The sequence below is a fragment of the Fringilla coelebs genome (genome assembly GCF_963513975.1).
Source record: "Fringilla coelebs genome assembly, chromosome: 6".
Classification (NCBI taxonomy): domain Eukaryota; kingdom Metazoa; phylum Chordata; class Aves; order Passeriformes; family Fringillidae; genus Fringilla; species Fringilla coelebs.
This window is the reverse complement of record NC_140034.1, coordinates 8711722-8738053: the sequence shown is the minus strand read 5'-3', so window position 1 is coordinate 8738053 and position 26332 is coordinate 8711722. Positions and strand designations below refer to the sequence as shown.

At 44.4% G+C, this 26332-nt stretch overlaps 1 protein-coding gene across 5 annotated transcripts in view; it reads left to right on the top strand.

The window, feature by feature from the left end:
- The window catches only part of CEP170B (centrosomal protein 170B), a 58378-nt gene that overhangs the window by 18924 nt on the left and 13122 nt on the right, over nt 1-26332 (top strand). For 2 of the 5 annotated variants that reach the window (XM_084208521.1, XM_084208520.1), the window contains exons 5-14: nt 283-339; nt 1581-1719; nt 10086-10187; nt 10744-11220; nt 13447-13509; nt 14452-15200; nt 17215-17400; nt 17595-17703; nt 19157-20932; nt 24168-24417. In XM_084208521.1, the coding sequence (XP_084064647.1) occupies nt 283-339; nt 1581-1719; nt 10086-10187; nt 10744-11220; nt 13447-13509; nt 14452-15200; nt 17215-17400; nt 17595-17703; nt 19157-20932; nt 24168-24417 (3908 nt within the window). The remainder of the gene's footprint in view (nt 1-282; nt 340-1580; nt 1720-10085; nt 10188-10743; nt 11221-13446; nt 13510-14451; nt 15201-17214; nt 17401-17594; nt 17704-19156; nt 20933-24167; nt 24418-26332) is intronic. The other 3 variants (XM_084208524.1, XM_084208522.1, XM_084208523.1) reach the window with 2 other exon arrangements.

Below are 26332 nucleotides of genomic sequence, written 5' to 3'. Positions count from 1 at the left end.
GCTCTGGTTGCTCTCCCAGGTCCTGCATAGAGCTGCTGGTGTTCCTCCAGGCTTCTCCTGCTCAGGTCCCCATGTCTGCTGCCCCTCAGGTGTCCTGGATCTGCCCAGCAAATGTGATTGTGCACAGCAAAGACCGTGCTGGGCTGCAGCACAGGCAACTTTCACTACCATGTGTATTTTAAGACTTTCTGGTTTTATGATCCTATTTTTTCTGTGATTAAGTGCTAAATTTCTTTGTCCATTCAAGTCCTTTGTCTTTTCCTTAATGAATTTTCTGTACATTCGAATATGTATGTCCTGGAACAAATTCAACACAAAGTCCCAGAAGAAGCATTAAAGGTAAGACTGGCTGGGTGCAGTGCACTTTTTAAAAAAAATCTTCTAACTACTCTAGTGATGGTCAAGCAGAGGGAAATATTAAAATACTCTTGATGGCAGTGAAGTGTTTCAAAATGTGAGGCTCTCCTTGGATTTGGACTTAATGAGACCCTCCTTTGAGGAGAGATACATTTCCCAGTTATCTCAACTCTGATCTCCTATCCCTGTACTAACATGTAGATCAAGTTCTGTATGTTTCATGACTGCCAAGAAAAAATAGGTTACTTAAAGCTGTAACATGTTAAAGAATAACCAGCACATGAACTTGTGGGTGAAGCACAGCAGAACTTTTTTCTTCCCAGAAGTGGAGCACAGATGTCTTTTTCTGAGCATGGTGACTTATGCCAGCTCCACCACACCTCCTCAATCAGGCTGAAGTTTGCTTAATTTATTCATTGGTACCATCTCATTTTTTGTCTTCAAGCTCCCAATTTTTACTTACTGAGCAGTCAGTCCTCTTAGGAGTGAGTTGTTTTTTAAACATTGTTCAGTAGCAGGTAAGAAATATTCAAGCATCCCTTTATCTAAGGCAGAAAAGCAACCCCCTCTAGGCAAGAAAGCTATAATGTTCAGCTGTGGGACTGGGCTATCAGTGCCATGCATCAGCTCTTGGCTAGCAGATAATGCCTTCCTAGCCCTGGTTCCATGTTTAGGACTTGGCAAGAATAGGAAATTTAAGAGCTAGAATTGGGCAAATGATTCATTGAACTTATTCAGGGATAATCTGGATGGGTTCACCCTTTTATTAATTTACTTGTAATAAACCAGCTTCTAAATAGCTCATTTACTGTGGAACCTGTTTTGAGGCAGAATCACTTTCCTAGCTGGGAAGAGGGTTTGGAAAACATAATTAAATAGATTACAATTGCCTTTGCTGAAAAACTGAGATAATGCAGATGGGCGCCCTGAAATAATTTATAATGTTCCTTTAAGGACAAAGGGGATTTCAGGATTTGAATCTGAGAGGAGAATGGCCTGAGATTTTTCTCAGTCTGTTTTTTAAAGGATTTTCTAATTAGCTGTTTGTCAGAGCTAAGTCACAGTGACCTTGTGTACTAGAATTGTCACTTAATGGCTTCCAAATGGGGTACTTCTCCTGTTCTCAGATGTGCATGCTTTTTGTTGAAGGACAGAGCTGCAGTGGACTTTTGGGTGTTCTGTTGGTGGGGAAGAGGGGTTCACTGCTGTTTGTGTCTCTGCAGCATGAGAAGTACACCAGCCAACTCCAGATGAACTACAAAGGCACGGCCATGAAGAGGGCGGAGCAGCCCATGGAGCACAGTGTCTACACAGAGTCCCCGCAAGCAAAGCTGGAGAAAGGAGAGAGGAAAGCAATTACAGGTTGGGAACCAGTTCATCTGGATTCTGAACTAAGAGCAGCTTGAGCCCTGTGCTGGGTTATGATTCTAACAGTAGAGTCTTGTTGGTTGCATTTGGGAGCAGTTCTGGAAGGATCATCTTTCTAAACTCCTGGAGTATTCCAGACTCTGGGTTTTGGAGATTCAGTCTCAAAAAAAAATCAGCTGGTGTGATGGCTCCTACATGCCTTGTCGCTGTGTGTGTTCTGGAAAACCTGTGGGCAGAGCAGGTTTGGTAAGTTCTCTGGCACCTGTCTGGTCTATTTTTAATTTCCTAATCGTGAGCTGGTGTTTGAACAGAGAGGGTGACTCAGAGTAGAAAATGTATAGCTGCTGTGGCATGGTGCTGGCAGGCAAAGAAGCAGCAAGCCATTTCTTTCACAAAGCCCTGGATGGTTTTAAATGGCTTTATTTCCTAACTGCCAGTATGTGGATTGAAGCTGACTGCCAAACTGGGAGATGTTTGCTTCAGATTCACTGTTCCCTGGCTTCAAACCTTTTCTATTTGAGAAATTCCTTCTCTTCTCCATTTTGTTAACCACTGCTGCCTGCCTTTAGAGATTCTTTGTCGAATTTGGTTACTCTGTGTTCCCCATTATGGTTTGCCAGGACCTTCCCTGCAGTCTTGTCTCCCCCATTTCACCCTAATTCCTGCCTCCTGTGTGTGCTGTCTTGACAGGTCTCTCTCCCCAATTCTGGTCAAGTGTCAGTTCATGACTTTCTGGAGCTTGCTGGTGCGTGAAGGAGCAAATATGGTTTTGAAGCATACTGGTGACATGACTGCCAGTGGTGGTCTTGTGGCTTCAGAATGGTAGAGCAATTGGAAAGCTTTAGGGTTTAGCAGGGGGAGTTGCCCACTCTGTTGGAGGAAGAATCAGGGAGGAGAATGGAGGGAAGGGGATGGCAAGTAAAAGAGTGAGGTAAACATCTTGGGTGTGTTTGCCTAGAGAGAGGTACAGCAGCTTTCTAGAAAAGTGTACAACTTTGGGTACATCTGTTAAGGCTTCATGATAACTAATTGGGGTGGGTTGATTTGCCATAATCTCCCATGTATTGTCCTTAGGAAAATCCCCCTAAACTGGCACACTGCACTAAAACAGTGAAATGTTCCTCACTGGTCTCCTCACTGTCTGCAGCTGTGTGGGGAAGTACATGTGCCTGTGTGCCTGACTCCCATTTTTTGCACCAGAAAACCTTTCTGTGTGTTGCTTTGGCTGTGTCTATGTGGCTGTGTTTGGGACTGAGCCTGACAAGTGTGAATGTAAAGGGATGGAATTGTGGATGATTAGGTGTGACACTGGGGAGGATGAGAAGAGGTGAACCCCACCGGGGGAAGAGCTCTCCACTGTCTTTCAGGGGGCAGGAGGTTCTTGGAAAGCTTTGTGGAAAGCTTTGCCAGTAACTGGAACCACTTTGTGTTTGCTACTGCCTGGTTCCATGAACACCCAGTTTTTTATTCTTGCCACCTTCCAAAATACACTCACATTGATTTTAACCTACATAGCATAAGCAGTGGATATTTGGAGCACCTTCAAAGCCAGGACATTGAGTGACTCTTCAGCAAGGTGACCCGTTTCTCTGGCCTGTGATTTGCAGACCTGCATTTTGTTTCTGTCATCTTCAGTGGGCACAGACCAGAGGTCTGAGGCAAAACAGGCTCTGTGTTCTTACTGGGGACCAGCACTGAAGTATGTCATATGCAGTGGGACTGATGGGAAGAGCTAAAAAAAATCTGTAAAGTGCTGCTAACCCCGCTGAACTATAGAGGAAATCAGGACTTTTTGTTTGAAGTATTTTGCTGATTGGACTGAAGCCTGTGGAAACAAGAGCCTGAGCATTAAATCAGTCCCTGGCTCTCCCAAAAGCATCTGTCATGTGAGCAGAATGATCAGTGGATCCCTTTCTCATCTGCGAGGTGACTAATTCACCTTGTCCTCAGCTGCACACATGCCCTGTTTCTCCTCGGCTGCTGGGAGGACTGGCAGCAATTCGAAGCGATTAGTGAAAAGAGCTGTAGTGTTCTTAAGGGGAGTGGGCTTGCTTAGTGGCAGCAGAAAGGGGCTTTAGGGAAAGAGCTGTTTTGCTAAGCCTGTAGGTATTTAGGAATTTGCATTGACTAATTAAAGCAAGGTCTGGGCTGACAAAAGCCTTTAGAGGGATCGGTTCCCAGGGCCCGGGTGGAAGAGGGGCAGAGGGAATGCAAGCTTTCAGGGAAAAGGTTTAACAAAACAATGTGAACAATTAGAGCTGCTTAGAAATGGGAGGAGGTGAGGGGCTGAGGATAAGAGATCCAGAGAGTGAATGGGAAACAGTCAGTTTAGTCTTTATGCTGTTGAATTTGCAGTTTTTGGGTGTATGTTGCCTGTAAGCAGAAAATCATCAGGCTGCAAAATGTTTAAAGCAAGGAGCCTGGTTAATCCTATAGCTTGGAGATGGATATGAATAAAAGTGTCCACAGTTGAGCTAGTTAATGCTAAAAATATCTATTAGCTCTCATGTCTAAAGCCTTAAGTTATTAGGAAGCCAGGTAGAGCCTTGAACTGAGTAGATTTCAAGACAGTGACAATCCCTATTCCCATCTGTTGCTACCTGAGTTGAGGTACTTGATGAGATAAGCTGCTTTGTGGTCTTCTGTTCTCAGCACATGGTTAAATCCTCAGGGTGGTCTTAATTTTTTGTTTTTTTCAAAGCTGCCACAGCCTGATGGGACTGGGTAATCCTGAATCTGATGACAGATCTCTGAATAACTGCTGCAGGCCTGAGTTTCCAGGGGTGGAGGCTGCTTGCAGGGAAATGGGCATCATCACTTGCAGGAGTAGGACCAATTGCAGGAGCTTCTCCCAGGATCTGTGAAATAGGTTTGCTCACCAGGTCAGCGTCCATGTCATTAGTTAAGTCCTCTCAGCAGAGTGGACAACTTGAAAGTCTTGCTGATGTCCAGGGCTGAGGTCAGCAGGCAGCATGGATGGAGGCAGTGGGAGCTGTGCCCAGTTGTGAAGTGGTTTCCATGGTCTTTGGCTGCTTTCCCCATGAGATCATGGCAATAGCTGTTTAGACACACAGCTCTGCCCTAGCCTTTAATTTAAGGGAGTGGTGTTATGGCTGTTTTTTTGCCTGAACTAGAGTGGTGGTAACTGTAGCATGTTTAAGGTTTGACCATGTAATTGATACAAGTACATTTGTGATCATCAGCCTGATTTGAAAGTCCCTGGGATCCGTGTATGTTCAGAGCAGGTACAAAAGACCAGGGCCTAGATTAACCATGCATATAGGAAATAAATTGTGTGGCTAAGAATCAGAGAACTGCTTTATGATTATTCCTGCTAGGTCTGAATTCTCTATTTTGGAGACGAGTGAAAAAGCAGAGATGTAAGGAATTAATTTTAAAATGCTGTTGCTAGATCATCCTTTTTTTTTTCCCCCGAGGCCTCTGCTGTAAGAAACCTACTCTGCATCTTCTAGAGATGGACATTATTGTTATTAATAATGAATCAAAAACAGTTTGACTTAAAGGAAGCTGGATTTCTCATGCTTTTGTTATGACTTGCAGTAGCGAGCTTCAAAGCTGTGTGTGCTTCTGTGAGCAAAGAAATTTGCTGTTGCTGACTGTCTCTCTCGTGATTGTGTGAAGCCTTGTGAAGATTCAGGCAAAGCACAGTGCTCAGTCCTGTCCTGACCACAGGGGACACCTTCAAGGGAAATCAGGCCCCTCTGTTTAGTGGGAGCTGTGTGCTTGTCTTGAAAGCTCTTCTTCCTGCTTGATGACGGAAAGGAGCTTTAACACAGTCTTTCTCCTTTGCTTTCATCACCTGGAGTGCATTTCTGGTTGTGGCCCTGTGTTCTGTGTGATTCACTTCTCCATAAATACACCCTTTGTATTGACATGTCCCATGCTCTCTTTTGGTGCCTCTCCTTCAGATGATCAATAGTTCTGTTTTAATTTTGTGGGCCACATTTTTTCAGACTGTTAAGCAAATGGACTTCCCTTGTTCTGTGCTCAAACAGCCTTCATTTTTCCTTTTAAGTGACTGCCCCAAAGACTGAAATCCAGGAGCAGAACACGTGTATGTCAGTGGTCTTCTCTGTATTACACCATTGCTGGTAGCTCAGTGTTTATCTGGCTGAATGCTTGTGCTGACCTCAATTCAGTTATCTAAAAGGATGGTTTTCGGGCTGCCTGCCTGAATTGATGAGCCAAGAAATATGTCTAAATGAATTGGCACCATCTGGGCAGCCTGGCACGGAGTGGAGAGAGGTGGTAACGAGCTGCCATCAATTGGAGGAAGTCTCATGTCATTAAAATGACTGAGCAGTTCATTTTCATTGGTGTTCCTCCTTTCACTGCTGACTTGAGCAAGCCCCGAGTTTCTCTGCTCTTGGAAGAGCATCCATCTTACACTAAAACAGAGCAGGCAGAAGGTGGCTTTGCATGTCTCAGGACACAGGCAGACACGCTGCTCTGGATGCTGCAGGTCCAGGTTGGGGTTGCTACCCAGAATGGATCCCAGCTGGTGAAGAGCAAAGCCCGCTGGCACAACTGCATGTGTAGCTGCTCCCTGGCCCACTTCTGTCACAGCCATCTGTTTTAGCTGCCTTCCCCTCGTGCTTCTCCCCCCTCCCCTCCCCTTTTTCTACAATATTGTTGTGTTAGAGCTGGAGCTGGGAGAGGTGTCAGTTGTGCTGGCAAATTAGAAGGGACAGAAGCTTCTGACATGAGCAGGGCAGCAAATTCATGTAGCTCTTTGTGCTGGTTTTGGCTGGGGTAGAGTTAATTTTCTTCCCAGTGGTTGGTATGGAGCTGTGTTTTGGATTTTTGCAGAACACAGAGTTGTTAATACAGAGATGTTTTTGTTATTGCTGAGCAGGGCTTACACAGAGCCAAGGCCTTTTCTGCTCTCTGCGCTGCCACGCTGGCGAGGAGATTGAGGCTGCCTGGGAGGCTGGGAGGGGACACAGCCAGGACAGGTGACCCAAAGTGACCACAGGCATATTCCAGACCATATCACATGCTCAGTATATAATATTCAGAAGAAGGAGGAAGTGGGAGGGGATGTTTGGAGTGATGTTGTTTGTCTTCCCAAGTCACTGTGTAAGGGAGTCCTGATTTCCTGGAGATGGCTGAACACCTACCTGCCCATGGGAAGTGGTGAATGAGTTCCTTGTTTGGCTTTGCTTGTGTGCATGGCTTTTGCTTTCCTTAGTAAACTCCCTATATCTCAACCCATGCCTATTCTACCTTTTACCCTTCTGATTCTTTCCCTGATCCCACTGGTGGGGGAGTGAGTGGCTATGTGGAGCTTGGCTGCTGGCTGGGGTTAAACCACAACACTTTTCTGAAATGAGAGAAATTTTACTCTGGTTCAGGATCTGTCTGCTTTCAGCAACAGCCAGGAATGACAGTGACTGTGTCACTTGACAATGTTACTCAAAATGCAAATTAATATGAATGCTCAGGGGAAATACTAATTGCTCTTAAGATATTGAAACTGTCCTTGAATAGCAAGATACTGACTCCTCAGCTTTCCACCTGTGCTTTTTGCAGTTTTAAAATGAAGTTCCTGTTCATTGTGGAGGCTGGGAGAGGAAAGGAGTGAAATGCCACACACACAAATGTGCAGCTCTGTCGCAGGTGCTATAACAGGCATTGCAGCTGGTGCCATGTGAGCTCTGTGTCATGGGGCATGAAGAACCTTCTGCTGCAGTGCAGTGAGTGCAGTGCAGTGTCTTCCACCTGATGGCCCCAGATCTCTGCATTCTGGCCTACCTGGTGCACTCTTTTTAGGTGTTCCTAGACCTGCCCTGGGGTTTTGACTTTGTGCCAGCTTTTGTCAGAGGAGCAGTTAGGGTAATTTCCAAGTACCTATTGGGCCCAGGGAAATTTGAGACAGCAGAGGAGCTGGATCATTATTCTTTATAAATCCTATCTTTTCTCCCTTCAGCTTCAGTTGTAATCCCAAAGTTCCTCTTCAACGGAAGAGGTCTGACCAAAAGTCTGACTTACTCCCCTGGCTGCCTTTTCCCTGTTGTGGAAAAGCTGCTGGCCAACAAAGGCAGAAGCTCTGTGTTTGTACTCAGATGGGACACAGATCTTAGAGCAGTTTCTGGGAAGGTTTCTGTCCTGCAGGATGGGTGCGAGCTCTCTTAGCTCTCTTCTGCCCCTCTGGACACAAAATTGTCTTGGAATAGATCAGCATCTTCTCGACTAGGGGGCCTTTGGGTTCCCTTTGGGGCTGGGGTATGCTGGAGAGATGAGTTGTTATTGAGCTGCAACTCCTTGCAAGATGCAAGCAGTAACAGCACCTTGGGAAAGGTGCTGCTTGTGCAACAGTGGAGTGCAGGTGGTCTTTGCATTTCATCTGTGGGGTAGTTGATCCCTTTAGGCACAAATTACCTCAGACATCAGTGGCTCTTGCTAATGGGTTTGTGTTAAAGTGCTGATCTCCTTCTCCTGACTTCCCCCAGATAGCTGCCTCTTGGCCATCAACCCTAAGGTCTGTATTGCAAGCCACAGGGTAATAATCCATGGTGTGCACAAAGTGTCTGACGCCAGTGGAGCAGATCCTTCATGGGTGGGGTGGGGTCTAGTGAGCGAGTTACAGCATGAAAAGAGGATGGCAGATTTCTGCTAGGCTGTGTGACAGAAGCTCTCAGCCTAGGAGAAACCAAACCCTACACTGGAGTAGGGTTCACTGACAACCTTGTGAATATGTTTTTTTCTTATTTTCCCCCCTCTCCCATGAGTGGTTTACCCATCAGTTATGAAACATATTGCTTGGCAATTCCAATTTATCGTGGTGAGAAATGCTTCCTCCTTTGAACTTTCAAAGGCTGCCCACATAATAGGAACATGGTTTATCTTCCATGCACTCTAGGCAGGGAGGAGAGCAATACTTTCAGCCTCTTTTGATCCTCACTTATCTTTGAAACACGAAGAAGGTCTCTAGAAAGGGCCTGTGGACTGCATCTGTAAAGCAAAATTTTTGCCTGTGGACTGTCAGTGTATGAGCTTATATATCTGGAATGATCCTAGAACAAAAATATCTGAAGTAGTGGCCACTGGGCCTGTGTAGCTTTAGAAACATAAAATCAGGCTGCTTTTTAAATTTGAGTTATTTAATTCCCCTTCCTCTCCTGACTTCCCTTATGCTAACAGCTGCTTTCTGTCATGTCCCTACTAAAGCAGGGAATGCAAAATTGCAGGGCTGTTTGAGAGCTGCTTTGCACAGAGCAGTGTGTGGCTTAAGAACCACAAGCTGAGCAGCAGCTGGCAGTAGAAGCCCAGCTATGGCTCTTGGCTGGAGCCAGGGTTTCAAGACCTGGCTAGCTACAGCTGCTGTGAGCAGAGGCAGAAGCAGCCTAACAAAGCTGGATCTTAACCTCAGCCCCTGACCTATCCTGGTGTTTCTCTCACCTCTAGATGAAAGAACAAAACCTACTTTATTTGCTTCTCTTGAACTATGAAAAAATTGCAGTATTAACTGTACCACGGGCAAATTGGATGTATTCTTTTTGTTTGTTGCATAAACATCAGCACCCAAGGCACTGCCAGAACACAGCCTTGTTTTGTGGGATACAAAACAAGGATCAGCTCCACTGAGTGGGTGCCAGTTGTTGCAGTGAAGCCCTGATCTTGCAGTGAGTGCTCACTGAACAGAGAAATAATGTAAGCCTGGCTCTTCTAGAGGAAATTCTCCATGGGAAAAACCTCTGTCCTACAATGACTATGCAATTCATTTGGTTTAATATAAATAAGCTTTACAGAGCAAGAGTTTACTGCTTCTTTATGAAAGCGTTAGGAGATGGTTTTACTATTTTCCCTAAGTGTGTAATGCTTCAAGAATTTCCTGTTGTGGAATGTGTGTCACTTACAGTGGGAGTGGTAAATAGTGCAAAAAATCCGTAGCCTGGACACATCCAAGGACATGGTGGGACAAAAAAGGATAGAGCTAAAGTTTTCCCTATTAAGGTGAGGAAAAAAGATTTTCACCTGAATTGCAGGTGAGTTGAAGACAGTTTTGTGGTTAGTGTTTTGTAGTCTGTCCTGCCAAAAGTCTTCCTCTTTGTGTGTATAGTAAGGCAAAAAAGGGACAAAAGCCAGTATCTGGGAAACACAGCTATGGAAAACAATGAGAGGAGGTGAAGTTACTATCTTGCAATAGAATGTGAAAAGGAAAAAAGGGCAAAAGAAAAGCCTGAACATATTATTATGTATAATTTGCTGTTGTTATAGCTGTGGTGTCACAGGTTCATGGTCTCATCTGGCCCTGCTGTTTTTCCCCTTTTGTTGTGCAATTGAACCTGGTAAATTAGTATTTTCTGTGTTAAAATATTTGCTTATCCTCTTCCTAGAAACGAATACTTATCGCACCCCTCTCTATGGGCAGCCGTCCTGGTGGGGGGAAGATGATGCAAATAACAAGGAAGAGAGAAGGCAAGAGGAACATTACTCAGGTAATGGAGGGGACCTGGGGTGGGAGAAGATGCAGGACACAAAATTTTGGCACACTTTTTATATTTACTGTTGGAAGCCATCCTGTTTCAAGACTTCTAATTACTACTTTCTTTGTGCTTGTATTTGTACACTCCTGTGTGTAGGTTGCTGCTGTTGAAACTGGTATAAGGGGGAATTAAAATGTTTTCCCTAAAACATTTGACCAATAGAAACAGCAGTTGTGGAGTAAATCACTAAGTTTGTTTTAGAATTGGTTGTGTAGCTGTGTCTGTTTCTCACCTCATCATCCTTGGGAGCCCTTTGGTCTTAACACTCCTGTTGTCAAATCTGTGTGTATGGAAGAGGCATCTTGTTTTCACTTGTGCAGTAAACCTTATGTTTCCATCAAACATGTGCTCTACTGCACAAAGAAGTGTTTTATTTCAATGCACACACAGTGTATCTATTCTCTGGCAGAGAGGAGTTGTGATTAGTAGCCCTTCCAAGAAGTTGAAACAAGTGAATTAAGTAGTACTGAAAAAATGTTATTTTATCCTTTTTTTTCCACTCTTGTAGAGAGATCAAAAGAGATAACCCAACATGAAGAGGAACTGAATGGGAATATTTCTACTTATAGAGATGCCCAAGAACAATCTGTGTTTGCCTTCCGGAGAGAGCCAAGTTATTTTGAGATTCCAACTAAAGAATTTCAGCAGCCATCAAAATCTCCAGAAACACAGGTCCATGAGATCCCAACAAAAGATGTTGATGCTGTGGTAGCCCCTGTGGTACAGAGTCATGCCTCTTTCACCATTGAATTTGATGATTGTACCCCTGGTAAAATAAAGATAAAAGACCATGTAACAAAATTTTCACTCAGACAGAGAAGACCCTACAGTAAGGAACCAGCTCATACAGAAGTGATGTCGGCAGAGAGCAAAGTGGCTGACTGGCTTGTCCAGAATGACCCAAGCCTGATGAGAAGGCAGTCTGCAGGAGATGATGTTTACAGTACCAAGAGTGACCTGCCAATTCATGTAAGGACACTTAAAGGTGAGTGAATGTCTTGTCATGTGGACATAGCTCTCTGTTGGCCATGCAAAATGCAACCTTTCATAATAAAATAAGAAAACCCTTCTCCTATCTAGGAGAACTGGACTTAATTATTTCTGCTGCAAATTTGCAAGATGAAGAATATTACTTTAATGACTGTTGATATTTTGAATGCATCTAGCATGCTCTTCACCTGGCCCTGAAGTCATGTGTGATGTTGTGATGTTGGCTTGGGTCACTAATGTGACTCCTCTGCATCTATAATGCCAGCTCAGCAGTAATTGGTTGAAAAAAAGATTTTTGTTTTTAAATGTCTAAAATAATTTCCGTATGGTCAGACAGACTGATAAACACAGATATTTCAATGAATTTGGTTCTCTTGGCTTATCCTAGCTGATGCAATGGCTTTTCTTTTTAACTGTAGTCCACAGCAGTCTAAGCATGATTATTCTGTTGCCTTAAGTCTAAGTGTGATCATCTGGTAATGACCAGAGCCAGTTGGTTGGATGACAGAAAGTGCTGACAGAGACAATACTCGTAGATTTGAGATACACATGATCACTAGTAGAGGAAATTGTTGTGCTTGTAGGACAAGGTTTCTTCTCCTAACCCAAAGCTTCTCTGAAATCCTGCTCTGTTCAAAAACATCAGATTTAGTGAACCTGTGTCTTGTTAAGTGTGTCACTTGTGAGGAATTCTTTGGGGATTTTCAAAGATCTGAGGTGAAGTTTGGAGCTCAGTTCTTAGAGCAGCTGGTGGGACTTATATGATTCTGATGCAAGTTGGAATACATTCTGCAAGATTTGTTTGGGTGTCTCTCTTGGGCCATCCACTGAACAGCTCGGAGGAGACCAATGATTCCTACATTCTCACTGCCTTGCCTCTGGAACAGCTATTGTTTTGAACTGCAGCTTGAGCTGATGAAGTCAAATTGAAGGTTACCAGACCTACTTGTGCTTGAGGTCCTACTTAAATAAGAGCTATGACTTGTTTTCTCTTAAGGAATATTTGCTTTGACCTTCTTGAAAAGAAAACCCAAAACTTGTCATAATATGAGGAGTGTTAGTTATTATACCTCCAAATTGCTGGTTTGGGTACATATTTTTGGGAACCTGTAGGATCATAAAGGTTTTATGTTCAGGCATGGAAATTGAACTACTTTGTTGGCCATTGCTTGGTTCTAGTTCTGCCCAATAAGGGACAGTGTTGAGGTGTTTCATTATTTATGGTCTTATTTTCACTGTACTGTGACTGTGTGAGGAAAGGGTTTGTGCTGGGATTTTTTATGTTATTGTCATACTGGATTTTGTTGACTTACTGGAGAACGTTGTCAAGAGTAGAAATGTGCTTCAGTGGTTTTGCTCTTTCCTCTTGAAGAAAACTAGAGGGTTGGGCAGCTGTTGCTGTTGTGATGCACAGGAACACTAGAGACTGGCTGCATTTGCCTCTCTGCATTCCATAAGGCATGGAAAGAAGCTGAGGTAATTCAGGGTGTAATTTGCATATCAAGAAATCAACGCTGGACATTTGATTAAAACAGAGAATGTTGATGGCCTGAGGAGTTGATCCTTCTCTGCTTTGGCAGGTGTCATTTACCTACGATAGCTGTGCAATGTGTTCTTCTGGCAGGGCTAATGTTGAAGATGTCTTGGAGGCTGCTGCTGGCTGCCTACCAGGTTTGGGTCTCCAGGTTCAGAAATGCCCTCCATTTGGGGCTATCTGAGTAACATTTGTTCGCTTCCAGCAACAATGTGGTGAATGTAAAGCCCAGTATCAACACTACAGGTGTTAAGGTCTTAGCAGCTTGAGGGGATGTGCATGGTGTTCTGCTGGGGCATCCGTGAGCATGGTGCATGTTTTCCTTGTGTCCTCACCGTTTTGCATTCATCAGAGCTCTTAGTCAAGACCTTTAATCTAAGAACTTTCCCTTCCAAGGGTGAAGCTTATCAGCCCTCAGGGCACAATGCAAAGTTTGCTGGCTTTCTTCATCAGTGTATTAGCAAACTCTTCATAGAATTGACTCCTGGGTTGAATGGACCTTGCATTAAATTCTAATCTTTTGCAGTTAACTTGATGTAATAAATGGTCTTCACCCATGAGTCTGGAGAACTTGCCAAGTTGGTTTGAGCAGTTTTCCTTCAAACACGTGGTGTTTTAGCCAGTATATCTTGCTACATATTACAGTCTAGAGCGCAGAGACCTCTTTCCCCGTTCTCCCGATGACAGGTTCCTGGTCGTTGACTGAATCGTGTTGTGTGCCTTCACACCTGTTTCCTTCTCCAAAAAAAGGTTTGTTTTTGTTTTACTTTTAACTTTTTGTTTTAATTTTGACTTTTTGTTTTACTTCAGCTTACTTTCTGAGAGTTCTGAGCTAAGGTGCTGAGAGGCAGGCAGGCACTAGATACATAGACACGGTTGTTGCTAACATAAGTGAAAATAATTATAAACTTAGTTTAAGCTTAGTGAACTCTTAAGTAATGATTTAACCTTTGCTTGGCTGGTGATAGGATGGTGTAACTCATGGGGGTGTCATGGTGTGATTCTTAAATCTCTGGGAAGAGTAAAGAATCCTGCAAATCCACTTTTCTGTTAGCCTTTGGTTTATCTCCCCTTGTAGAGGAGGGTGACATGGGTGCTCAGAGATGCACGTATTTGTAATGCAGTGATCTGGTCTTTCATCGTGGGGATTTGGTTTCATGGTATGCAGTGTGAGGGTTTTATTTCCTGATCCTTCAGAGGTATTTCTGCTCTGTAAAAGAGAAAACCCAGTGAGGTCGTCTTGGACTACAGTAATTGGATAGAGTGGGAAAATAGTCTCATCATTTTTATTTGAATTGAAAAAGTAAAGAAACAAAACATTAGGTATGTAAACCAATCACCACCGGAATCAGAAAAAATCAGAAATCCATGAGGTTGAAAGTACTTCTTGAGTTCTTTTTAAATAAGAATAAATAAGAGTAAAAATAAGGTTGAAAGTACTTCTTGAATTCTTTTTAAATAAATAATTAACTTGGTAGCCAACCAGCGGTGAAAAGTGGGGTCAGGAGAGAGCTACCGTCTCTTTATTTCTTGTGATGGGGTGTAATCCCTGTACCACACAGATGTCTTTGTGGTTTTTAATCTTACAGAATGCTTTTCGTGTAACTGAAATTATAAATTTCAACTGGGAGGCAATGACAGGCCCACAACAACTGAGAGTATGAAGGTCAAATCTCCATACCTTGTTTCCAGGCAACAGGCACGAGGACGGGACTCAGAGCGACACGGAAGACCCCAAGGCAGAGAAGGAGACGACGACGACGACGAGTGGGGAACGTCCGACGGAGCAGACGAGGCTGCAGCGCCAGATGAGGCGTGACCCCCACGAGATGCTGCACAACAAGCAGGCCTTCGTCATCGAGTTCTTCGAGGACACGCCGCGGAAGAAGCGGTCCCAGTCCTTCACGCACAGCGCTCATTCGTCCCAGAGCGACACGGATCCGGGGCTGAAGAGCAAGGTGGAAAAGCGCAAGAACGCGTCGCTGGCGGAGAAGCCGGGAAATTCGGTGCCGCCGTCCCACCTCACAGCCCAGGCGGGCAAAGCCACCAACAACTCCTGCGGGACCCAAAGAACGAGCTCCTTCAAGAGGGACAAGACGGAAGATCGGATCAACTCTTCATCCTCCTCTGCTCCCAGAGCCAAAAGTTATGGGAGCGTTGGGAGGAAGTCGAAAATGGCTCAGGATTTTATGGCTGAGTACTTGCGTGAGACTGCTCAGTCTGGGAAGCCAAATGCCGAGAAAGCAGCGCCTGTGCCCATAGCCCCACGCGTGGTTATATCCTCAGAACCAGAGCCTGCCTCTGCCCCACCTCCAGAGGTGAAGTCTGCCCAGGGCAGGAGGAATGATGAGGAAGACAGTGTAAGTGAGACGGGCACGTACACCATTGAGACAGAGTCACAGGACAAAGAGGTGGAGGAAGCCCGAAAAATGATAGATCAGGTAAATGCTGCTTTTCTGTGCTTGGCCGATGAGCTGAGGGCTGAAGGCTTGGAGGGCTTAAATTAACTCTTGCCATGGAGGGATGCAATTGGGTGCAGCAGGGCATTATGGTTAGGAGTGGAAAATCATCCTGGGTGATGTGTGCTAAGGATAGGCCCCAACAAACTGTGACTCTTGTCTTTAAAAAATCCCATCAAAACAACAAAATTACAAACAAACAAAAAACCGCAGAGTAAAAGAAGGCAAAATATGCCTGTGGCAAAGAGCTGCTTGCTTAAAGAATGGAATTTGGAAGCAAAAGGGAAGGAGTGGGTTTGCCATCTGTTTAGAGGAAAGGCAACACCTGAATAAAGATCAGGCTGATCCTGCTGACAGCTGTGGCTGGGAGCAGCTCTGCTCTCTAGGACTGTTCCCAGCCTCTGCCTTGGCATTGCATCACCTCCTGCCCACTGTTATAAAGATGGCAGCTGTAGCCCATCACTGATGCATCATCCCATGGTAGACCACAGGAAATGCCAAGGGCTGGTGCTTACAAGCCTTAGTGGCAGATGTTTCTGTATTTGGCTGTGCCTGATTAGAAAGGCAGTGCTTGCTGTCAGGGCAAGCGGCAGCTGGCTGAGATAGCAAAGGGTGTGATCTAGGGCAGAGGCAATCCCAGATGGATCTGTACTTGTTTGGATTTTGCAGCGTGAATGATTGCATCAAAACTAAACTCCAGAGATGAGGGAGGCTTAAGAAGAACCCACCCAACTAACCAACCGCAGGGCAAACGAAAGCTTGGCTGATTTTCAGGTTTAACTCTCATCTGCGGTCTATTATGAAAACAAAACTGGCAAGTTATTAGGAAGATTTAGTGAAATGTAGTCAGGAGGATGGCAAGGTTTAAAGGAAGCCTTAATTAAACCTGGCTTTAGAGCTTTGTATACAGTGTTTATGAGCCCAGATCTAGCTTCTCTCTTTTGTTTTTGATTACATTTGTTCCTTCCATCTTATTTGAAACGTGATCGGAAGCTTTCAGGGCATGGTATTTCGGTCACAGCAAGGTCCTAGTCTTGACAATAGTTGACTAATTGTTCTGGTGGGGAAGTATGAGGGAAAATGCCATGAAAATACAATATTTCTGGGGAGTAGTCTTGGCAGCCATGTGACCCTGGCAGACAAACTGGCCAGCTTCTGGCCTAACTGTGCCATAGACTTGGTGCAGTGCAGACCTGCCACTTGTGAAACAGCTGATAACTGAACCTCAGTGCTTCTGTCCAGGAAGAAAGAAAATGAATTCTGGACTTATGTTCTAAGGTGTTTCTGTTCTTAATTCCTCCACCATTGCAAGCACATTTTTTTAACAGCAGTGAGAGTTGAGAACCTGTATGGCTGTCTCTGAACAGCCAAGGCACCCTCTGTGGTGTATCTTCCTCTGAACTTCTTGCAGTCAAGTGAGAGGAACAAGCCCTTCTGAGGCATGAGTCTTGGTCACCCCCCATAGAAGGCATGTTTATCTTCAGGGGGAATCTGTCCAACAAGCTCAAACACTCACCATGTCAGAGGTGCATCCTGTCCCAGTTCCTTGTGGCAGTGCTGGGCTGCTTTGCTCAGCCCACTCACAGCTGCAGTCTGTGAAAGGCACTAGGGATGGAGCTTTCCCATTTTCTCAGTCTAAATGTTCGTGAATGAGCTGGTTAATAGCTTTCCCAACACTCATCCTCAATTTCTCTGGGCTGAAAAGGGACTCCTTTTCAGTGAAAGTTACTGCTGTTAAAGGCAACACCCCTAAATAATAAGGGAGAGAGGAAAGGTGGGTGTGAGTGGAATTGTATGATTATGTATATTTAAAGCTGCTGCTGTGGAGTAAAGAATAAAATAATTTACATGGTTTGCATGGAAGCATTGGCAAGTGTTTCTGGTCCCTTAAGATCATAGTTTATGTGTGACTGATGTTTCACAGATCATCACAGATTTTGATTAATGTTGTTCTGTTTCCTTGCATTTTTATATTCCCATGCAAACATCTTTTCAGGTTTTTGGCGTTCTTGAATCACCTGAGTTTTCCAGAATCTCTTCAACCTTTAGACCGATAATTAAAGGTGAAAAAGATGACTCCGGTTCTCAGCATCTAACCAGTGAAAATGGCACTAGTCAGAAGTCACCCTTGCTCCAGGCATTTTCCTCAAAAGCTGTGAATGGGTCTCAGGCTGAAGCACAGGTATGAGCAGTCCAGGTGGATTTCCTGGGTTGGTGGAGGTGTAGATGGGTTTTCTGTCTGGGTGTAAATGTGATGTGTAGCTTGATTTCCATTTTGAACAGACCAAGCGATGTCAGTGAGAGAGGAGAGATTTTGTGGCTAGGATTTTGTGTCCAAACCCTCTTTCTGACCTCATCTTCCCCGCCTTGTTGTAGATGTCTGCAGCATCTCAAGGGAGTCAGAAGTGGGTGTCAAGGTGGGCAAGCCTTGCAGACAGTTACTCTGACTCTGGATCTGTCTCTGGGCAGGGTGATGGAAGTGCAGGTAAGTCTCATCTGACACTGCAGTTTGAGGGTATCTGAATCTAAACCAGGATGATAGGAAAAGTAGAAATTAAGGACATCTCTGCATCTGGCTGTAGCTTATTTTCTGTTTTAGCTGCAGTAGTTGGAGATGGGAGGTACAGAGTGAATAGTTCCCAGTGGACTGAAGACAGAGAGAGCCTCTGGTTTGCACTTTGGAGTAATTTGAGAGGTTCTTAAATGTTAGGTTTGACATGACTAAAGGGAACCTGGGAAGGAGAAAGCTTGTAAGGGCTTTGGGTGTTAACCAGTCCCAAGCTGGGATTCCTTAGACTGCCTTATGATGCCGGATGAGAACCCTTTGCACATAGCCTTGGAGTTAGCTCCTGACTTGCATATTTTTGGGTGCTTCTCCTGTGTCTGGCTGTGCTGAGAATTCAGGCTGTTCTGGGATTTGCTGTTGAGTGGCCAGTTTAAAGGGTAGAGATCAGCATAGAAAACTAGATATTGTGGGGGAGAAATGATGGGAGTCTGATATCCTCTAGCTTCCTAACTTGGAAGACACCTTATGGACCCTCTGGCCCTCTTGTTGTGTGAGACAAGGAGAAAAGCACTTTGTTGGCTTTTGCAAATGTTTTCAACTTTTTTTTTGTTGGGGTTAGTTGTCATACCTTCTTGCCATTGACAGCTATAGATAGATCCACTAAAGATTAGAAGGAATCTTTGTTTCAGAGATCATTGCTACTGTTTTCACACCATGTAGGATACCTAACTCCTGGAGTGCTTGTAATATTATCATAGCCAAATAACCAGTTATCCTGGTATTTAAAGGTGTTATCAGATATGGAGGCCTGGCCAGGAGCATGGGAGCAACAGGAACACTCTTTCTATGGAGTGTTAGTGTTCCTGCTGATAAGCCCACACATGCTGGGGCAGCGAGCTCTAATTCAGAGCCTCTTGATTATTACAGGGTCTTTCTCCTGGGACTTTGTTCTGGAATGTGACTCTAGGGGAAGTTGTACTGTGAAAAACACAATCTGTTTAGTCAAATGGGCAATGTTGTTTAGAATGGCACTTAAAATACTGCATCACTGATGTCTGATGGCTTTTCATCTCATTCCTGTGGCCTGATTGATGCTAGATGCCAGCAATGTCATTATACTCCATAGGGCTTATACTGAGAGGTATACTGTGGGAGAATGAATCTGACATACTACCTTGAGAAGGGAAGGTGTTGAGCAGTGTGATTCAGCAAAGGAATTAACTTTAATGTCTGTGTTGATAAACCTGAGCGAGCAGGGACCAACTAGGCCCTGCTGATGTTCATATTACGTAAAACCTTAGTTCTGAGCACATCTTGTGAGTGCTTTTGTGGACTTGCATTTACAGGATCAATCTCCTCCTAAGCAAATAAATAAATAAATAAGTGGCACAGTTTTACAGTAGTTGATTCTTTTCCACTTAACTCTCTTCAGAAAGTGGGGTACCCCCAAAACCTGGGGAACCAGAAAACTCTGTGCCCTCGAGAACAAGGCGCCTTCTTCCCCAGCTCCCACCCAGTGATAAATCAGACAGCCCCACTCCCACAGTCCTGGTGTGCCAGGAGTCCTGTTCAGAGGTTAGCAAGAGAACCATCGTGAAGGACCACTGTGTGGAAGCCTATGGCGATTCCAGCAGCCGCCTCTTCATCCAGGAAGACCTGGATCCGGATAGCCTCAGTGATGCCAGCAGATCTGACGATGGCTTCAGCACTGAAAAAGGCAAGAAATACAAAGAGAACAGCAAAATGCTAGAGCAGATGAGGGAAGACAATAGATCAGAGAGCCGGCAGCCAGGAGCCACCCGGATCTCTCACGTGAGAGCTGTGAGTGAGCCAGTTTCTACTTCGTTCTACATTGGTGATGACAGCAATGATGCAGAGGTTCCCTCCAAGCTCTCTATGAGTATATCCCATGCTCGAACAGACAAGGACAGCAAGGATCCAGAGTTTTCATTCAAGTGTGCTGGTACACCAGTTTCTGGAAAGCCATCGGTCAAAGATGTTAGTGCTTATATAAACACAGCTGGAAAAGTTGTCATTTCCCTTCATCAGAGTCTTCCTCAAGATCAAGAAAACATGTCAGGAAAGGAAACGGCATCTTTTGTTAGACAAGAAAGTTTTACCAAAGATAAATCAAGCAGTGGTGTTCCTCAGAAAAGACTCCCACATATTTCAAGTCACCCTCTGCTTAAAGATTTAGAGGCTGTTCGGTCAACTCAAATGGACTTTGGTCAGGACACTCATCTTCTGCTTAAGGACACTGAAACTGCCTTGGCAGCGCTGGAAGCCAAATTGCTTGGTCAAAGCCAACAGCTGGAGCCGTCAGAAACTGCTGGTCAGCTGGAGGACTCCTTGTCAGGGGACTCAGATGTAGACACAGCCAGCACAGTCAGCTTGGTGAGCGGCAAAAACGTCCCAGCAACTGCCCCGAAACGCAAAGCAGTTGTGAGCTTGCAGAAGGAGAAGTCTTCCTCCACGCCATCCATCCAGGACCAGTGTGGGCAGCCCAGTGCTCGGGACAGGCTGACGGAGAAGCGGAAAACACAAGCACCAGAGGTACCCAACCGAGCAGAGGCCGCCAAACGATTCCAGATGAAGCGGAGCACTGGGACTCGAGGGTCACTTGACTTTACAGATGACGAGAGAAGTTCAAACTCACCCTACCTGCCAGTCCCAGATGCCGTTGTGTCTGACCACGAGCACTCGGTAACCCGGCCTGTTCCCAGGAGGAAACCTTTCACTCAGGCCACCAAGGAGGACCAAAGCAAAACAACCTCAAACGTGCAGAAAATCCAGCAGGTTCTCACCCGGTCCAACAGTTTATCCACCCCACGGCCCACGAGGGCCTCAAAGCTACGCCGCGCCCGGCTGGGAGACGCTTCGGACAATGAATGCGTGGATGCTGACAAAACAGCCTCCAACTCAGATGCCGCTGCTCAGGGCGCCAAGCAGCCCACGGAGACGAAGAAGCTGTCCCGGCTGGACATCCTGGCCATGCCCAGGAAACGGGCGGGTTCGTTTACAGTGCCCAGTGACTCGGAGACGGCGCAGGCGAGGACGGGGTTTTCGGGCCGCAGCGCCGAGTCCTATCGGAAGACGGGCGTTTCGGAGGTGAGAGCTGCGGCCAGGAAAACGGCAGCTGCTGCCTCTGCCAAGCAGCCTTTCAGCAGGACTCGTTCAAGCAGTGTCAAGTATTCCTCCTCATCATCCTGTAAGTGCTCCTGCTTTATGTTTCTCCCCTCTTCCCCTGTTTCTGACCCACAGGCTGCATGTGGTTGCCAGGGATTAGTATCAAAGTAGTAGAGGTGCTGCCTTGGTGAATACAAAAGTCTGCATTAATGAGCAGCATGGATGTTGAGATTTCCTGTGGATTTGGAGACAGCAGAGCACTCTCATACTCAGTGAGATGGTATTGTGGTTATGTCTGTGAGGATACTCCAAATAGGTACTTCAGTGGTTTGTTTTTTGAACAACCAGTTGCCATTTGATAGGTTTTTTTTTTAAGATAGAATTTAATGCCTTTTTAGTGCTACAAAAAAATCTGATCTGTTTTACTTGTAAGATTCAAAGTTTTCTCTCAGAGGGTTTATAATGATGTTGGTGACAGCTGATGTCCAAGGTGGCAGGTTTGAAGGCATCTGAAACTGCAGAACAAGCAATATATGTCTGTGCTGTGAAAGCTGTTCCCTTGTTGTTCCTGAAACTGTAAATACAGAGCTAGACACTGCACGTTGATTACCCCAAGAGATTGACACTTCTTTGCATTTTCACTGACTTTTGCCTCAGCTAAGGCAGGTTCACAGTTGGTGCTCCCATGAGGCAGAGGTGTGGGGACTACATCACCCTATAGTTGAGCAGTCAGTAGACCCTTGAAATTTTAGCATTTGCCATATTGAAATCAGAGGTGGGGACAATTCAGATGACAACTATAGGATGGTTAATTGGTAATGGGAGATTGTTCCTGAAACCTTTGATCTAAGTTCAGGTCTATGCTTGTAGTCCTTGACCTGCCACAGATGTGGCAAAGCAGATGTGTTTGCTTAGGATTTTAGGAATGATTAGCAGCCAAAGGGACAGGAAGATCCCCTTTGGCTGGATTTCTCAGTCCTCTTGAGAAGAATGCTATTTTCAGCAGTTTCATGATTTTGTAAGGGGTCTTGGAGTTCTGGATGTGTCCTTTAATGTATTTTCATACAGCTGAGTATTTATCCCTCTTGCAGTATTCATTTTTATTGCATGCTAAAAATGTTATTTGCTGCTTGTTTTAATTTGGATTGTTTTAGTACATTCAGCTTCACCTTTAATTTTAGTGATTTTTTTTCTTACACACTTGTATATGCATGTAAATTAGAATGTGATTAAGCTAAAAGAGTATCTACAGTCTCTTCTCTTGCCTTTTTTTGAGATGATGCTATTATTAACTTCTTGTTAATGCTGATAAGCAAATTTCAAGCAAGATAATGTGGTCAGTTTTCCAAATAGGAGGTGCTCTTTGCACTCCCTCTGCCTTTGGACCACAGGCTTCAAATCATTCGGAGAAAAATTATAAGTGTTGGCCAGTTCTTTGTTTAAATGAATTGGTTTTTGATTTCCACACCTCTGTAGCAGCATGCTAACACCTTTCCTTGTCCATTGTTGCAGCAGATGATGCTAATCCTTCCTCTGAATTAGTCACTCTTAAAATACTAACCTCCTAATTCTTTGATAGGATTGTGAACCTTGTGCAAGCTCTAAGTACATGCTGGTGTATTTTGAGCTTCATTGTGCTTGCTGTTGTGTGATCCATGTTCCTGTACTAATGCTGTTATAGGCATAGCAAATCAGCAGCTAGAACTCCTTTCCTGCAGCAAGAGTGACTTGTTGTTAAACTGGACTATTGCACTGTGCCATCAAGACTTCCTTTAGCATGATACAACAACCCTTGAAAGCTTTGAGTGTCAAGCCTAGGGGATAAGGAGGCAGATGTGGCTGATTTATTCCAGGAGTTCTTAGTGTTTAGCTAACCACAGGAGTTCCCAACTCTCCCAGTGGGGGAAAGTTAATCTCACTAGTGGAGGAACAGCATGAACTGTCTGCCCATGAGACGAGAAATGCATGTATATTATATTATATTTAATGTTGGGCCATCTGAAGTAGCTTTCTGTGAAAGTCACAGATAGCATCTGAATTATCCAAGTTACCAGTTCTGAGAGCTAAAGGCCTGTCTCCCGTGCTCCTCTGTGTACACAATTTGTTTACTCAGGGTAATTTAAATGATACTGAGAGAGCTGATTCTGATTTCCTTTGGCATACAAAGATGGAAAATGAGTCTCATCATTTTAAAATTGCTGTTCAGTGACAGGGTAACCTCTTGATTCTAAAACTTCATTTAAAAAAGAGATATAACTCTGTGAATTGAATATGAGCAAATTTATTTTTATTTTTTACATACACATATATATATATGTAAATGTCCTAAGCCAAGGCATTGTTATAGCTATGGGTGAGATAGCAATGTCTAGGAGTTCTTCTTTCACTATACAGTAATTATCTATAATTTCTACCTGCATCTTACACACCAAATGAGTTGGTTTTTTTTGTATGGTGTATGATGCTGACTTAATTCACAGGTAGTGTTTCAGTGTTAGGATTGTCTTGGTAACACAGTGAAGTTTTTCGGTGTTGGAATTCTAAATAACTTGTCTGATTCTGTGTTTGGTGCGTCTACAGTCTCCAGGGGTGGACAGAAGGGAATGAAGCAGTACCTGTAGAGAGTATAGTGAGGCAGCAAACATTGGGAGCCCAGTTTTAAAACAAGGACACCTTGACATTTCCCATGCAATGAAGACCTGGGTGTCTACAGATCTGCAGAACAAGTTGGGATAAGTGAGCAGCTTCCACTTGGCTCCAGGGCTTGGAGCCAGTCCTGACTGTGAACACTTTCTTGTAGAGTGTCATTAATGGTGAATTGTGAGGCAGGAGGTGAACACGGGGTGTGGACTCCTGCAAATAACACCAAGCACCAACAGTCTACTCTTCACTCAAAAACCCCTCCTTCTGCTTGTACTTGAAGCTAATGAGAAAGGTATCTGCAGGCTTGAAAATTGGGCTCTCTTCAGAAAAGGACTTCTGTGGGACTATGAGGAGTCTGAAGTGTGTGCTACTTATACACAGAGCTTCTGTGCATGGAAAGCCAAGTCTGTGGTAGTAATTTACTACAGTGGAGGCGTTAACACAAGTCATTATGATTTTCCATTGGAATTTTCCACTCCAAATTTGTTCAGTGAATGGGAGCCATAGAGGGGCTCAACTTTGAAATAAGCTCAGAGAATGTGATGTTTTAACTTAAGATCTGCACAGAAACTCTCCTTTCCTTTCCTCTTGGGCTAGTTTTGTGTTACCTTTCAGCCTTTTGTAGTTACTCTTGACTACTGTCCTTAGTCTGAAACCAATTCATTTTTTATAAGCATCAAGGCGGAGACCACAGGGTTCAGATTACACTTCTACTTCGGAGGAGGAATATGGCTCAAATCACAGCTCCCCTAAACACAAACGCTCCCATACTTCAACAGCCACACAAACACCAAGGATACGTGGCTCTGGGCTGGGCAAGCAGAAGCACAACGGCAGAGAAACAGATGAGGATGAAGATTTTGATGACAACCCTGACCCCTACAACTTCATGGCGCAAACAGCAGAGATAGCAGAAATAGCCAGGTGAGGTGGGGCTTTATCTGTTAACCCACGAGATGAAAATGGGTTGTTTTCTCCTTGATGTTCAAATCAAACCCAGGGGTGGGGGTAGAAGGAGAGGCTCTCTCCTGTTGTTTGTTTGCCCACATCTCCTTTATATATGAACATTGACTTGGAAGGTTTTCATGAACCTTTGCAGCCTGGATGTGCTAGTTGTACCTTGTATCTACAAAAGGCCATGGTGCAGGGCATTGTCTCTTGGTATGTTTCTTGTTCAAGCTGTGGGAAGCCTAATTGTTTATACCTGCATAACTCTGCTCTCTGCTGGAAGTCACAGTGTGTGTGTGTTTATAGTGTGGTTGGTGTGAACTCTCTTAATTCTCTGCAGAGGAAGTCAAATGGATTAGCAAAGACTGAATATGTAAACTGTTGAAGCTGCTTTGCCTGAAGCTGGTCAGGGAGCAGTAAGAAATAGCTGCAGGGCAGAAACCTCTTTGCTTGGCACAACTGAATCTGAACCTGTCTAGACCTTGTATATAAATGAATCGTTGCTTAGCTTGATGTCCCTGGATACAGTGCTTGCTGTGTACTGGTGGTCTGATGGTTGCCTGGAGGACTTCAGCAATAAAGCAAATAGATTCTTTTTTTAAACAGTGGCATTTGAGGTTTGTCATCTCTAATATGCAACTGTGTTATGCCAACTTTCCAGAAATACTGGTCTTCCATTGTACTGGCCATACTTGAAATACTTTTGCCTGAGGAAGCTGCCTCGTGTCTGCTTTTGGCCACATCGCCCTCGCCGCTGCCGTGCTCACCTCAAAAGGGCTTTTCTTGCCGAAAGTTGCTGTCAAACTGCTAGAAAGTGTGTCAGCCTTCAAACCAGGCTGCTCTACCTGTGCTGCACGAAGTGTGTGTGTATGTGTGTGTGAGATGCCAGCTTCCCTCCCAGCAGCATTCCCAGCAGCGGGGAGCGCTGGGGCTCTCAGCAGCTATAAATAAAGGGTTGCGTCAGACCCGTCTGGCGCTGCACCGAGCAGGGCTCTGACACAGAGTCTGCCTGGTAATTGCAGTTCTGATTTCCCTTGCTGCTCCCGAATTAACTGGGAGGGGTTTAGAGGAGTCAGGGAGAGTTAAAAGGGAAAATGCCACTTGTTTACAGTAGTGAGTCACATAATGGGAGTGTTTGGTGACAACTCTACCCAAACCAGCGCAGAGAGGGGTTACCTTATGCAGGCAGCTCAGCCTGCATTTTATTAGTTCAACTGTGCATTTTCTTTCCAAGGAAATGTTTTGATGCACTGACAGTTTTATCACATTGCTTGTTTTCCTTGTGGGTGCCTTCCAACTTGGAATATTCCATAATAACATGGTTTTTTTTCTTGGGTGGGGTGTTTTGGGTTTTTTTTTTGGTTTGTTGTTTTGTTTTTTTTCATTAAAAGAAGGCAGTTGTTTCAAATGAATCTGACTAGCTGTAAGATTATTTTTCTCGTAGAAGTTTTCCTTTAAAATTACCACAACAGCTATTTCTGATCTGAAGGGGTTTTTTAAAGCTCTACTACCAACAATCCAGAGACTTAGGAACTGTTTTTGAGCTGTAGAGTAGATAGAGCAAGGTCCTGCCAACACTGAGTGTTAACTGGACACCTGTCAAGGGGCTTGAAGTTTCAAGATTTGGTTTCTGAAAACCAGATCCCTCTAAGGTATGGCACCTTATCCTCATAATCCCTCAGCTCTTGTGGAGAATGTTGAGGCATATTGTGATTTTTCAGTCTACAGACCACAAGCAAACTGCAAGAGGAATTGAGTTTTTTTTCTTTTAGTAAAAAAAGAAGGTTTTTTCCCCTGTATGTACTTTATAATGGAAAACAAGACCCAGGAAAAAAGTTAACTGTACTGTATTAAGAAAACAAACAAGAGAAAGAAGTAGAGTGAATGGGTG